The following is a 13,357-nucleotide window of genomic DNA, read 5'->3' as shown; positions in this document are numbered from 1 at the left end:
TCTCCACCCTGTGCCCTAGCGTGGCGGGGGGGATCTGTTGGAATTCTTGACTCTTGAGAAGGTTAAGTTTGAACTGAGGGGAAGGATGGAGGGGTTCTACAATTCATGGGCATTATTCATTATGCACTTTCAAGAACTGGATAACATTGAACATTATTTGGGGCGTGTGGGTGGGAGGGTTGGGGGGAGGGGGGCTGTGTGTATTAATGGCGACTATGGGTGATCCCTAATTCCTTTTTGTCATTTGTTTGTGTGAACATGCGGGCTAATGTTTGGGGTTTGGTGAGAGGGATCGTTGTTATTGATATGGGGATTGACATATTTGTTACTGATTATTGTTTATTGTTGGTGGGTGTAAATTTGGGAGAAAATGTGAAAAAAGAGGAGAATAAAAAAATATATTTAAAAAAAAATAATTCTATCAGCGGAGGAACGAGGCTGAAGTATTTGTGACCATCTTCAGCCAGAAAAGTGGAGTGGATGATCCAAATTGACCTCCAGATGAAATGCCAGTGTTTAGCAAAATTAGTTCACTCGCGCAATATCAAGAAATGGTTCGGCAAACTGAATGCAGCAAAGGCTATGGGCACAGAAAACATCCCAGCTAGAAAGCCAAAGACTTGAGATCCAGAACTAGCCACATCCCCAAACCAAGCTGTTCTAATGCAGCTGCAGCAGTGCTGTCTACCCAACAACGTAGAAAATTGCCAAGCTAGCTCCCTCCGCAAAGGGCAGGACTAATGCAATCTAGCCAGTTACTACCCCAGAAAACTCAATCAAAAGCAAAATTATTGAAGGTGTCATCAACGGGTTAGTCTGATTACCTGTGTCGAAGGCTGCAGACACAGGTAGACAAAAATGAGGAGGGACAGTTCACTTTTTTCCCCTCACTCCAGATGTGTGAGTAACATAAGTGAATAAGCAATCTTACTTTTGTCATTTGTTTTGGGTGAGAGTGTAATGTAGGGTTCTTATTTAAAGGCCTGAAAATTGATGCTGTAACACTCCAGTGTTATTTCACTGTTAATGTCAGTGCTTTGTCTGTTTCGAGTATAAATGAGTTTTCCAATATTAGTCTAAAAATAAGTCTGTGAATTAGCTTTGTATTTCAATGGACACAAAATTATTTCTTCATTAGTCAAGATTAGAGATTATGCCAAAAGCATTGTTGAACTGATGGGCGTCATTCTCCGACCCCCCGCCGGGTCGGAGAATGGCCGTTGGCCGCCGTGAATCCCGCCCCCGCCGAAATCTCCGAAGGGAGAAAAGTCGGCGGGGCGTTAATGGCGCCGCTGCCGCGGAGAATGTCACGGGTCTGCGCAAGGCAGCCGATTTTCGGCCTGCCGATATTCTCCCTTCCGGATGGGCCGAAGTCCCGTCGACGTGATGACCGTTCACGTCGACGTGAATCAAACCTCCTTTTCATCGGCGTGACCCGGTGCTCCAGGCTAACGCCGACCAGCGAGGAGGTGAGTGACGGCCTGGGGGGTTGGCTCTGGGCAGGAAATGGCGTGGCCGCAGACTGATTGCCTGAGGAGAGGTGTGTCTCGGCTTGTGTGTGTGTGCGGCGGGGGGGGGGGGGGGGGGGTGGTTAGAGTAGGCTGGGCTCCGGGGGAGTGCCGGGAGGGGGTCCGTGCCGGGGTGGAGGTTGGGGGTTGTGGAGGGGGTCCGTGCCGGGGTGGAGGTTGGGGGGGGGTCCGTGCTGGGGTGGAGGTTGGGGGTTGGGGAGGGGGTCCGTGCCGGGGTGGAGGTTGGGGAGGGGGTCCGTGCCGGGGTGGAGGTTGGTGGTTGGGGAGGGGGTCCGTGCCGGGGTGGAGGTTGGGGAGGGGGTCCGTGCCGGGGTGGAGGTTGGGGAGGGGGTCCGTGCCGGGGTGGAGGTTGGGGGTTGTGGAGGGGGTCCGTGCCGGGGTGGAGGTTGGGGGGGGGTCCGTGCTGGGGTGGAGGTTGGGGGTTGGGGAGGGGGTCCGTGCCGGGGTGGAGGTTGGCGGTTGGGGAGGGGGGTCCGTGCCGGGGTGGAGGTTGGGGGGGGGTCCGTGCTGGGGTGGAGGCTGGGGGGGGGTCCGTGCCGGGGTGGAGGTTGGGGGTTGTGGAGGGGGTCCGTGCCGGGGTGGAGGTTGGGGAGGGGGTCCGTGCCGGGGTGGAGGTTGGGGAGGGGGTCCGTGTCGGGGTGGAGGTTGGGGGTTGTGGAGGGGGTCCGTGCCGGGGTGGAGGTTGGGGGGGGGTCCGTGCTGGGGTGGAGGTTGGGGGGGGGGGGGGGTCCGTGCCGGGGTGGGTGATGGGAGGGCAAATGAGTTGGTCCACCTGGCCAGGTGCCAGCCTCCAACAGTTGGACCCATGCGGTCCATGCCACCTGGCTGGGGGGAGGAGGGGATATGGGCAATGATGACATGTCGTCGTTCCCCTCCCCCCCACCAGGCCGTCATGTTTTCAGACCATCCAGCGATGTTGGCCGCCGTGGTGGCAGCCGCTCATGTCTATGATGCCCTGGATGAGGAGGAGGAGGAGGAGGAGGAGGAGGAGGAGCGTGCCAGAGAGGCGGCGCAGGCTGCCGCAGAGGGGCAGGCGGCAGCCGCCCAGGCTGGAGGGACACCTGACCGACAGGACGAGGAGGGGGAGGAGGACGTCGCGGCCCCACGGCAACGGAGGCACCCGAGGGCGCCCCGTGTGTACCGGCCCCGGCAGTCATACCAGGACCTCACGGACCGGGAATGCAGGAGGAGACTCCGGATGAGCCGGGAAACCGTGGCACACATCTGCCACCTGCTGGCACACCTGTCACCGCGTGGCACTGGCGGGGGACACCCTCTCCCCGTGTCCGTCAAGGTTACGGTGGCCCTGAACTTTTATGCAACGGGGTCATTCCAGGCACCGAGTGGGGACCTGTCCGGCATATCGCAGACATCGGTGCATCGGTGCATCCGGGCAGTGACAGATGCCCTTTATGCCATGGCGCACCGCTACATCCGCTTCCCCGTGGACCGGGCCAGCCAAGATGCCCGGGCCGTGGGCTTCTCTGCCGTTGCCGGGTTCCCCATGGTCCAGGGCGCGATCGATGGGATGCACGTCGCCGTGCGGCCACCTGCAGATAACAGGGCCGTGTTCACTAATAGGAAGGGGACCTATTCGATGAACGTACAGGTGGTCTGCGACCACCGCATGATGATCCTGCACGTCTGCGCCCGTCATCCAGGCAGTGTACACGACTCATTCGTGTTGTCGCGGTCATCCATCCCCGGCATGTACGAGGGACGCCATCCCCGGCTGAGGGGCTGGTTGCTGGGCGACAGGGGCTACCCATTGCGATCGTGGCTGATGACGCCTATACGGAGGCCACGCAATGAGGCGGAGAACCGCTACAATGATGCCCATGTAGCGACAAGGGGAGTGATCGAGAGGTGCTTTGGCGTGCTGAAGATGCGTTTCAGGTGCCTGGACCTCTCTGGGGGCGCCCTCCAGTATCGGTCAGATAGGGTCGGCCGCATCATTGTGGTGTGCTGCGTCCTGCACAACATAGCCCAGCAGAGGGGCGATGTGCCGCAGGCAGAGGAGGGCGGAGTGGAGGAGCAGCAGGAAGAGGCCCAGTCCTCCCCAGATGAGGGGGATGGGGGCAATGGTCAGGGCAGACGGGGTAGACACAGACGGGTGGCTGTCCACCGTTACCGGCTGGCCCAGCGGGCACGGGACAGACTGATAGACGCCCGCTTCACTGACTAGATGGGCGTGGGAATCGGGTAGTATGGCCACAGACCGCACACCATGACAACAGCCGACCACCCACACCCCCCACCCATCCACCCACCCAGCACCCTCACCCCCCTCCCCAACCCCACACACCCCACCCGCATGCACACCACCCCCCCACTCCCAATTGCCGATCCACCGGCGGCACAACGGGCCGGGCTCACCCAGTTGCGGGTGGACGCGTGTCTATCGCAGGCCATGGAGAATGATGACAACCCGCCTCCGATGAGCTCCTGGCTCTACATCGTTGGACTATGTCTGACCCATGGCCACAGTACCACCATCCACCCGGACCATCCCTGCATGCGGCTGTGACACTGCAGCGCACGGTCCCGTCCTCTGCCCGGGGGATGTTGATGGCGGCCCAGGGGGAAGGGGGCAGACTCACCTGGGGCTGAGGTAAGACCACCCCTCACACACACACTTGCGCTCAACGTACATGACACCCCCGCACACTTTGGACAGAGCACAAAGGCAGCTTCGGTAGGTGTAACATTGACTTTAATAACCAAAGGAGTTCATGCACGTGCCCTAGCCCCTAAAACTCATCTGTGCCCTGCACCCGTGCCAACTTACTCAGTGTCTAATTGTTTGGCCTTACGGGCCCTTTGACTACGTCTACGTGGTTCCCCAGACGGTACAGCAGAACTGGAGGTGGACTCCTGTGATTCCTGCCCTCTGACACTGGATCCCTTTGGCGGCCGTTTCCTGGGGCGTCCTGGCCTAGATGGGCCAGGCTGCGGCCCAGGCGACTGGGATGGCGAGCTGCCAGCCTGTCCTGCCCGTTGCCCACCCGATGCACCTGGGACGGAAGGGGGGGAGTCCGAGGTGTCGCGGTGTACCGGGACCTCCCCTACAGAGGGAGCCGGGACGGACCACACCACCTCCTCCTCCCTCGGGGTGCCCGATGGCCCCCAGGCCTCTACATGGGTGGGGGATGCGAACGGACTGGCCATCCGACGCGCCCCCGACATCTGGCGCTGCCAGTCCTGGAGGCCCGTGCTGGTATCGACAGGGGTCTACAGGTTTGCAGCCATGGAGCCCAGGGGGTTGTCGAACCCTGTCTGCGACAGTGCGACGCCAGCTCGCACATGGCCACTGGCGCCGATGCCCTCAGCGATGGCCTGCTGAGACTGGGCCATGGCCTGCAGAGACTGGGCCATGGCCTGCAGAGACTGGGCTATGGCCTGCTGAGACTGGGCCATGGCCTGCTGAGACTGGGCTATGGCGTTGAGCGCCTCTGCCATCTGGCGCTGGCACTGGCTCATGGCCTCCTGTGAGAGGGCAGCCATTTCCTGGGCCACAGACGCCGCCTGCACGGAAGGCCCCAGGCCTCGCAAACCGTTCCCCATGTCTGACACCGTCGCACCCATTGCCTCCACCGCGGACGCCACCCGTGCGGTGTCAGCCTGGGTGGCACGCATGACCGGGACCACTCCCAGCTCCTGGACGCGGGTGGACTCCTCCACCTGCGACCGCAGCCGCCGCAAGCCACCCGTCACCCTATTCGCTCGTCTCCGTGTCGGTGGTTGCATCGGATCTATGTGTGGGTGTGGTAACTGCAGGAACCCGGGATCCATCTGGGCGGCAGATGTTCGCTTGGCCTGGGCTGCCCTCCGACCGCCCGGTCCCTCTGCTGCTCCTACCTCCACCTGCTGTACCGGGACGGCTGTGTTGTGCGCACCAGTGAGTGTACCAGACGCCTCATCACTAAAGTGCCCAACCGTGGTGAGTGTTTCTGCGATGGTGGAGGGTGTTGGTGACAGCAGTGGCGTTGTGTCGTGCTCTTCGTCCCACTCTGAGTCCATGGCACTTTGGGGTGGGGGTTCGTCTCCACCCATCCACTCTGAGTCACTGTCCGGTATTTCGTCTTCCCGGGTAGGGGTGTCCTGGGTAGTGCTGTCCCGGGTAGTGCTGTCCCGGGTAGTGCTGTCCCGGGTAGTGCTGTCCCGGGTAGTGGTGTCCCGGGTAGGGGTGTCCTGGGTAGGGGTGTCCTGGATAGTGGTGTCCTGGGTAGTGGTGTCCTGGCTCGGATGTGACGGGGGCCTGTGGCTGCCCCCCTCATCGCTGGGTGGTCGCTCCCGCACGTGACGGGGGTGTCGTCTCCCTGTTGCTCCAGGTCTCTCTGTCTCCCGTGGTCTCCGAGGGGCATCCTGCGGGCGTCGCATGCTGGAGGGTTCGGGTCTCTCCGTCTCCCGTGGTCTCCGAGGGGCATCCTGCGGGCGTCGCATGCTGGAGGGTTCGGTTCTCTCCGTCTCCCGTGGTCTCCGAGGGGCATCCTGCGGGCGTCGCATGCTGGAGGGTTCGGGTCTCTCCGTCTCCCGTGGTCTCCGAGGGGCATCCTGCGGGCGTCGCATGCTGGAGGGTTCGGGTCTCTCCGTCTCCCGTGGTCTCCGAGGGGCATCCTGCGGGCGTCGCATGCTGGAGGGTTCGGGTCTCTCCGTCTCCCGTGGTCTCCGAGGGGCATCCTGCGGGCGTCGCATGCTGGAGGGTGCGGGTCTCTCCGTCTCCCGTGGTCTCCGAGGGGCATCCTGCGGGCGGTCTGCATCTGCGGGGATGGGTGCCTGGACGTTTGGTCCTGCGATACACAATGAAGCATGCATGGTTAGACATCAGGCAGTGATCAGGTGATACGGGAGAGGGGGATATAGGGGAGGGGGGATATGGGGACGGGCTGTTGGCGGCTCACTTGCTCGTGGGGCCCCGACCTCTGCATCAGCAACCTCCCGGTCCTCAGGTCCGCCAGCCAGTTCCAGGGCCCTTTCCTCGTGTACGGTCAGTGGCCTCTCATCAGCGGGCCCTCCTCCAGTCCTCACATGCTCCCTATTGTTGTGTGCGCGCTTCTCCTGGGGGGGGGGGGGGGGGGGGGTGGTGGCAGGGGTAAAAGGCAACAGTGTTAGGCAGGTATATGAATGCACGCCATCGGTTGCGCGTGCATTGCAGAGGTTAAGGTTAGGGCTGGATTCACTTGGGGATATGGGGGAGGGGGGGATATGGGGGAGGGGGGATATGGGGGAGGGGGGAATATGGGGGATATGGTGGAGGGGGAATATGGGGGATATGGGGGAGGGGGGATATGGGGGATATGGGGGAGGGGGGATATGGGGGAGGGGGGATATGGGGGATATGGGGAGGGGGGATATGTGGGAGGGGGGATATGGGGAGGGGGGGATATGGGGAATATGGGGGAGGGGGGATATGGGGGAGGGGGGAATATGGGGGATATGGGGGAGGGGGATATGGGGAGGGGGGATATGGGGGAGGGGGGAATATGGGGGATATGGGGAGGGGGATATGTGGGATATGGGGGAGGGGGGATATGGGGGATATGGGGGAGGGGGGATATGTGGGAGGGGGGATATGGGGGAGGGGGGATATGGGGAATATGGGGGAGGGGGATATGGGGAATATGGGGGAGGGGGGATATGGGGGATATGGGGGAGGGGGGGATATGGGGGAGGGGGGGATATGGGGAGGGGGGATATGGGGGAGGGGGGATATGGGGGAGGGGGGAATATGGGGGATATGGGGAGGGGGGATATGGGGGATATGGGGGATATGGGGGAGGGGGGATATGGGGGAGGGGGGATATGGGGGATATGGGGGATGGGGGATATGGGGGAGGGGAGATATGGGGGAGGGGGGAATATGGGGGATATGGGGGAGGGGGGATATGGGGGATATGGGGGATATGGGGGAGGGGGGATATGGGGGAGGGGGGATATGGGGGATATGGGGGAGGGGGGATATGGGGGAGGGGGGGATATGGGGGAGGGGGGATATGGGGGAGGGGGGATATGGGGGATATGGGGGATATGGGGAGGGGGGATATGGGGGAGGGGGGGATATGGGGGAGGGGGGGATTTGGGGGAGAGGGGATATGGGGGATATGGGGGACGCTCACCCTGCCTGCTCTGACGAGGTTGTTCACCTTCTTGTGGCACTGGGTGCTTGTCCGTGGTGTTAGGGCCACAGCGGTGACGGCCTCTGCCACCTCCCTCCACAGACGCCGGCTGTGGCGTGGGGCAACTCTGCGGCCGTGCCCGGGATACAGGGCGTCCCTCCTCTGCTCCACCGCGTCCAGGAGTGCCTCCACATCGCGTGACTCGAACCTCGGGGCTGAGCGACGGCCAGCCATCAAGTCGGGTGTTGCGGTCGGCTGTTCTGGTCGGGTGGGGGGGAGCTGCGCGGCCTTATGAGCCGTCACGCCGTGCAGCGCGTATGACGCTGCACGGTGTGAACCACTGCGCAAGCGCGGATTCCGTTACGTCGCTGCTAGCCCATTTCGGGCCGCAGACTATCGGCCCATTTTTATGACGTGACGCAAGTGGGATTTGCGCCGTTTTTTGCGCCGATCGGCGGAGTTTCCGCCGATAACGGAGAATTTCGCCCGATATATTTGCCATTTGCATTCGTTCTTCCTCCTGAGTTATTTGGAATACATTTCTTGTATCATTATTCATCGCAATAACCATTTGTATTCTTGAATTAAATGGATTTTTCATGAATTTAATGAGAAGGAGACTGAGTCCTATCCTGGCAGTGTTTGGGAGTATTTGTCATTTCTCTTCCTTCCTTCACCAAATGGTGCACAAGGCTGACTCCACAGTGAGATTTTTCCAGGTGCAGGGTAGCATGGTAGCACAGTGGTTAGCATTGTGGCTTCACAGTGCCACGGTCCCAGGTTCGATTCCCTGCTGGGTCACTGTCTGTGCAGAGTCTCCACGTTCTCCCCGTGTCTGCATGGGTTTCCTCCGGGTGCTCCGGTTTCCTCCCACAGTCCAAATACGTGCAGGTTAGGTGGATTGACCATGCTAAATTGCCCTTAGTGTCCAAAAAATGGTTAGGAGGGGTTATTACGTTAAGGGGATAGGGTTGAAGTGAGGGCTTAAGTGGGTCGGTGCAGACTCGATGGGCCGAATGGCCTCCTTCTGCACTGTATGTTCGATGTTCTGTGTACCCCATTGCCTGGAGCTGGAGGGGTGGCACTCCACTCAAAGCATTGCTGACCAGGAGTCTCTCCCACACTTACTGCCTGTGTTGGAAGAGTTTTACAGGCTGATACACTATCTGTTGGCCACATTGTGAACACACTTTCCATGACCATCAAGTCCCTGGGGGTGAGACTCAGGCCCCAGGTATTCTAGCTCAGGGGTAGCGATGCTATCCATTGTATCACAAGACCTCCCCAGTGTTGGTGAGTGCTCGTTACTATTTAGGTTTTTTTTCTTTATTCTTCATGGGACGTTGGCGTCGCAGGCAGTGCCAGCATTTATTGCCCATCCCTAATTGCACTTGAGGGGGCAGTTAAGAGCCAACCACATTGCTGTGGGTCTGGAGTCACATGTAGGCCAGACCAAGTAAGGATAGCAGATTTCCTTTCCTGAAGGACATTAGTGAACCAGATGGTTTTTACGACAATTGACAATGGTTTCATGGTCATCATTAGACTTTTAATTCCAGATTTTATTGAATTCAAATGTCACCATCTGCAGTGGTGGGAATTGAACCTGGGTCCGCAGAGCATTAATCAGGGTCTCTCTCTGGTTTATATTATATAATCTTTATTATTGTCACAACAATACATTAACACTGCAATGAAGTTACTGTGAAAAGCCCCTCGTCGCCACACTCCGGCGCCTGTTCGGGTACACAGAGGGAGAATTCAGAATGTCCAATTCACCTAACAAGCAGGACTTGTGGGAGGAAACCGGAGCACCCAGAGGAAACCCGCACAGACACGGGGAGAACGTATAGACTCCGCAAAGACAGTGACCCAAGCGGGAATCGAATCTGGGACCCTGTTGTTATGAAGCAACAGTGCTAACCACTGTGCTATAGTGCCACCCTTATTAGTCCAGTGACAATACCATTGCGCCACCACCTCCCCATTGTCCCTATTTAGCGTTTGCTAGTGTTTGTCACTACTCTCTAACCTAAAGCATGCACTTTAGATCTCCACAGTAGTAATATTACGGCAACTCTATGAAGAAACATATTATAGTTTGATCATTACTAATGTACAACAGCCACTGACTTTGTTTTGGATTTCGAACACAAATGTATGATCTACTTGATTACAATTAAGTACAGTTGATGCTTCACCTGCCCATTAAGAACTGGGCCAGCACATTACATTCCAGAAACATTAATAAACTCAATGATAATGACGAAAACGGAATACTTGGTGCCAATGAAACAGTGCTTTTGAATTCAGGGCCAACCATTGTTATTTGCAAACTCTCAGAGTTTAATAAAGTTGAGAGATTAAAATAACTAAGTTAAGGAGTCGCATCCAGTCTGGTCTCCAGGTCAAAAATCGAGTGAAGAATGAATTATTTTGAAAATAACATCCACAATCAACATATGATACCATATCACTGTTACTTCAGCAGAAGCTGCCCTTGTGACCAAAAGGGCGGCAATGGTTTAAACTAATGGTAACCACCGGTGCCAAATGTATTCACCAAATAATTCCACATGACATTTTACATGTTTTGCTTTTGAGCAATATTTACTGGGGAGAGTAGTTTGTCTCCCACGTTTCTAGATCAACAAGCGGGGATTAACTTTGTGCTGAAATCCTATATTCTAATTTAGCAGCCTGATTAGATTATTGTGCTCATTGTCCAGATTCTCGGTCATGTCTCTGTCCAAAATGTGCCAAAACCAAACAAGGGACCATCCATTATTTCAATATCAATTGTTCACCTAAACGAGTGGAACCCAGTAAAATGATCAGTTTTGAAGGAAAGGAATTGACTGACCACTTGTGGATTTAACTCTCCGTCCAATAACATTTCAAGGAAGCAGTTTCAAAATTAATGCCCCCGACTTCTTAATTTTTTTTCTAAATTGCGTTAGAAAATATCCCACAATCATAACTTCTTCTCTGAAGTTTGCATATCAAAGGTTCGATTGCAAAAAGTTTAATGTTTAGGATTATCAGGCCGCAAGTGGCATTTTAAACTATATTTGCCATGTCGAAGCTGCCGAGGTAGAAAGAGAGGATTCTAAGAGGAAAGTGCATGGTCTGATTTCCAAACCCGCCTTTCAGCAAGTTGATGCTTGAGTCAGAAGTCAGTGCGGTGACCAAATGAAAAAAGAGGGAGGAAGGGGTGAAATATAAGCTGCGAGTATTTCAACAACACTTTTAAACCAGTAAACACGATTGAGACCTTACTTACCATCTTCGTTTTCGTCGAACACGGGCGTTCTATGGGAATTATTGACGCCCATATTCCTGCTCGTCCGCATTCCCCGTCAACTTGGACACTATCTGAGCGCCGAGCATCCCCGGAACGTAGGGACCTCTCCCCAGGTTCTTTCCCACGCTGCTCCCGGAGGAGGGTGCAAGCGCGCAATCTTTGCTGCTGCCTTTAAACGCGAGGGTCCCGCGCATCGCTCCTGTCCATCCCTTTGGCGAAGGTGTGCCTCGAAATGACAAGTACTCGTGGAGGGTCGGTTCACATCATCCCGCCGCCAGTCAGGCATGGAAAGCGATTCGTCTGCAGCCTGCCCATTTCCAGGTTACAAGACAGCCTTCTTTTGTTGTTGTTGTTGTTGCTGCTGCACAGACCGCACAAGATTATTTATTTTTTGACATAATCATAAATATATACTGTGACACCGACGACACTGCCGGAGCAGGAGGAGCGCCGATTGTGGCGAGTCCGCCCTGCCCAGTGAAAGGGCAGCTGTGCTCCACAGCACCCAGGTATCCAGATGTTGACACGAGCGGTAGTCAGTTTCAGGGGAGGGAGAGACGCGAAAAATGTCAGGTCCCTTCCTCCCAATTGCTGCACAGCCACCAGGAAATATGCAGGAGAATTTCCTCTCATTGAGGACCCAACAAGACCACTGCAAGCATCAAAATGCTTGCGATGTTTCACGTTTGCTTCGGAACCTGGCTCTGTGTAACAATATTGCAGGGTGGACATGTTCTATTTCCCCCTTCCTGGCAATATCTCTAACCGCCTGAAGTGGGGGACCTCTCACATGTTATTTTTTTCAACTATTAAAGATCGTGTCCTGGATCGGATTGAAGCACCTGAAAGATTGCGTTCAGCCTGGGGAATATTTGTTCATTTCACTGCTGCTTGCGTGCAGGAAAATAACAATAAAACAACGGGAAATCACAATTCCGTCTGCAGCGCGGGTGGCGACTGAATAATGCACAGACCCCTATACTGAATAAACCGAGTTGGTTCCCGGGATCTGGTCCTGGGTCGCTGCTTTTTTGTTTCTGCTGGTGAAGGTGATAGGGTGAATAATAATAATAATCTTTATTATTGTCACAAGTGGGCTTGAATGAAGTTACTACTGTTGGATCTTAGTGTAATTGAGATGTGGTTCTAGGTCCTTCACATCAGAGAAGTCCGCGGGGAGGGCAGGACTGCTTTGGGGAAACGCTTGAGGCTTGGGCATCAAAAACTTTGGGGGTCCTTCAGCAACCACCAATCCCACTCCCCAGAATGCTCCACTGCACCGATTCCCCCCTCCCCTCGCCCAATTTGCATTCACAAAGTGCAACGGCCTTGCCACCTTCAAAGTTAGAGAAAGGAATTTTCTGGCCGTTCCCGCCGATGAAGTCTTCCGGTCCATCCGACGGCGACCGCTCCCACCCACCTTCCACGACGGTGGAGGGTGGGAAATAATGGGAAACCCCGTAAACAGCCACGGAACCAGAAGATCCCACCGCCGGTCAATGGCGGGTCGCATCGCGGGAGCGGAAAATCCCGCCACATCATGTTTACAACAAAGAATGTGCATTTATATGGCACCCCTCCTGACCTCGCGACCTCCCAAAGCACATTGGGGTCAAGGAAATACTTATCATAGAATTTACAGTGCAGAAGGAAGCCATTCGGCCCATCAAGTCTGCACCGGCTCTTGGAAAGAGCACCCTACCCAAGCCCACCCCCCCCCACCCTATCCCCATAACCCAGTTACCCCACCCAACACTAAGGGCAATTTTGGACACGAAGGGCAATTTTGGACACTAAGGGCAATTTATCATGGCCAATCCATCTAACTTGCACATCTTTGGACTGTGGGGGGAAACCGGAGCACCCGGAGGAAACCCACGCACACACGGCGAGAACATGCAGACTCCGCACAGACAGTGACCCAAGCCGAGAATCGAACCTGGGACCCTGGAGCTGTGACGCAATTGTGCTAACCACTGTGCTACCGTGCTGCCCAATGATCAATACCGTTGGAATGTAGGAAATGCAGCAACCGATGTGCACACAGCAAAATCCCTCAAACAACTAGATAATGGCAATGAATTGGGGAAAGTGCTGGTGGTAGAAGAAGTCAAGCAGATTGGGGGTGAGGGACAAAGTTCCACAATAGATGGAGGAATGCAGTACAGGAAGAGAGAGGCCCTGACGATAGTAATTTATTAAGTAGCAGACCATGGAAATTAATAGTTCTTCAAGTATTCGGAGGCTTTAAACCCCACTGGTATGAGAGGGGCAATGAACCATAACGGTGAATTGCAGCCGCAAACTTACTCCTTTTGCAATGCTAATGTCAGAAAGAGGGGTACCACTTGACAAAGTGCGTTCCTTTTGAGAACTGCCACCTGAACATTGTTTCCAAGTGAATGGTG

The 13,357-nt window shown here is 56.0% G+C and overlaps 1 protein-coding gene across 2 annotated transcripts in view; it reads right to left on the bottom strand.

Annotated features, from left to right (window-relative positions):
* Positions 1 to 11,599, bottom strand: part of LOC140408389 (serine/threonine-protein kinase 32B-like) — a 510,363-nt gene extending 498,764 nt beyond the window's left edge. For both annotated transcript variants that reach the window (XM_072495512.1, XM_072495513.1), the window contains exon 1: positions 10,929 to 11,599. In XM_072495512.1, coding sequence (XP_072351613.1) covers positions 10,929 to 10,998 — 70 coding nt within the window. In that variant the 5' untranslated portion in view covers positions 10,999 to 11,599. The remainder of the gene's footprint in view (positions 1 to 10,928) is intronic.
* Between the last annotated feature and the right edge of the window lie 1,758 nt (positions 11,600 to 13,357).

The sequence above is a fragment of the Scyliorhinus torazame genome, chromosome 3 (assembly GCF_047496885.1).
Source record: "Scyliorhinus torazame isolate Kashiwa2021f chromosome 3, sScyTor2.1, whole genome shotgun sequence".
Lineage (NCBI taxonomy): Eukaryota > Metazoa > Chordata > Chondrichthyes > Carcharhiniformes > Scyliorhinidae > Scyliorhinus > Scyliorhinus torazame.
The sequence above is the reverse complement of the archived record's forward strand: the minus strand, read 5'-3'. Positions and strand labels throughout refer to the sequence as shown.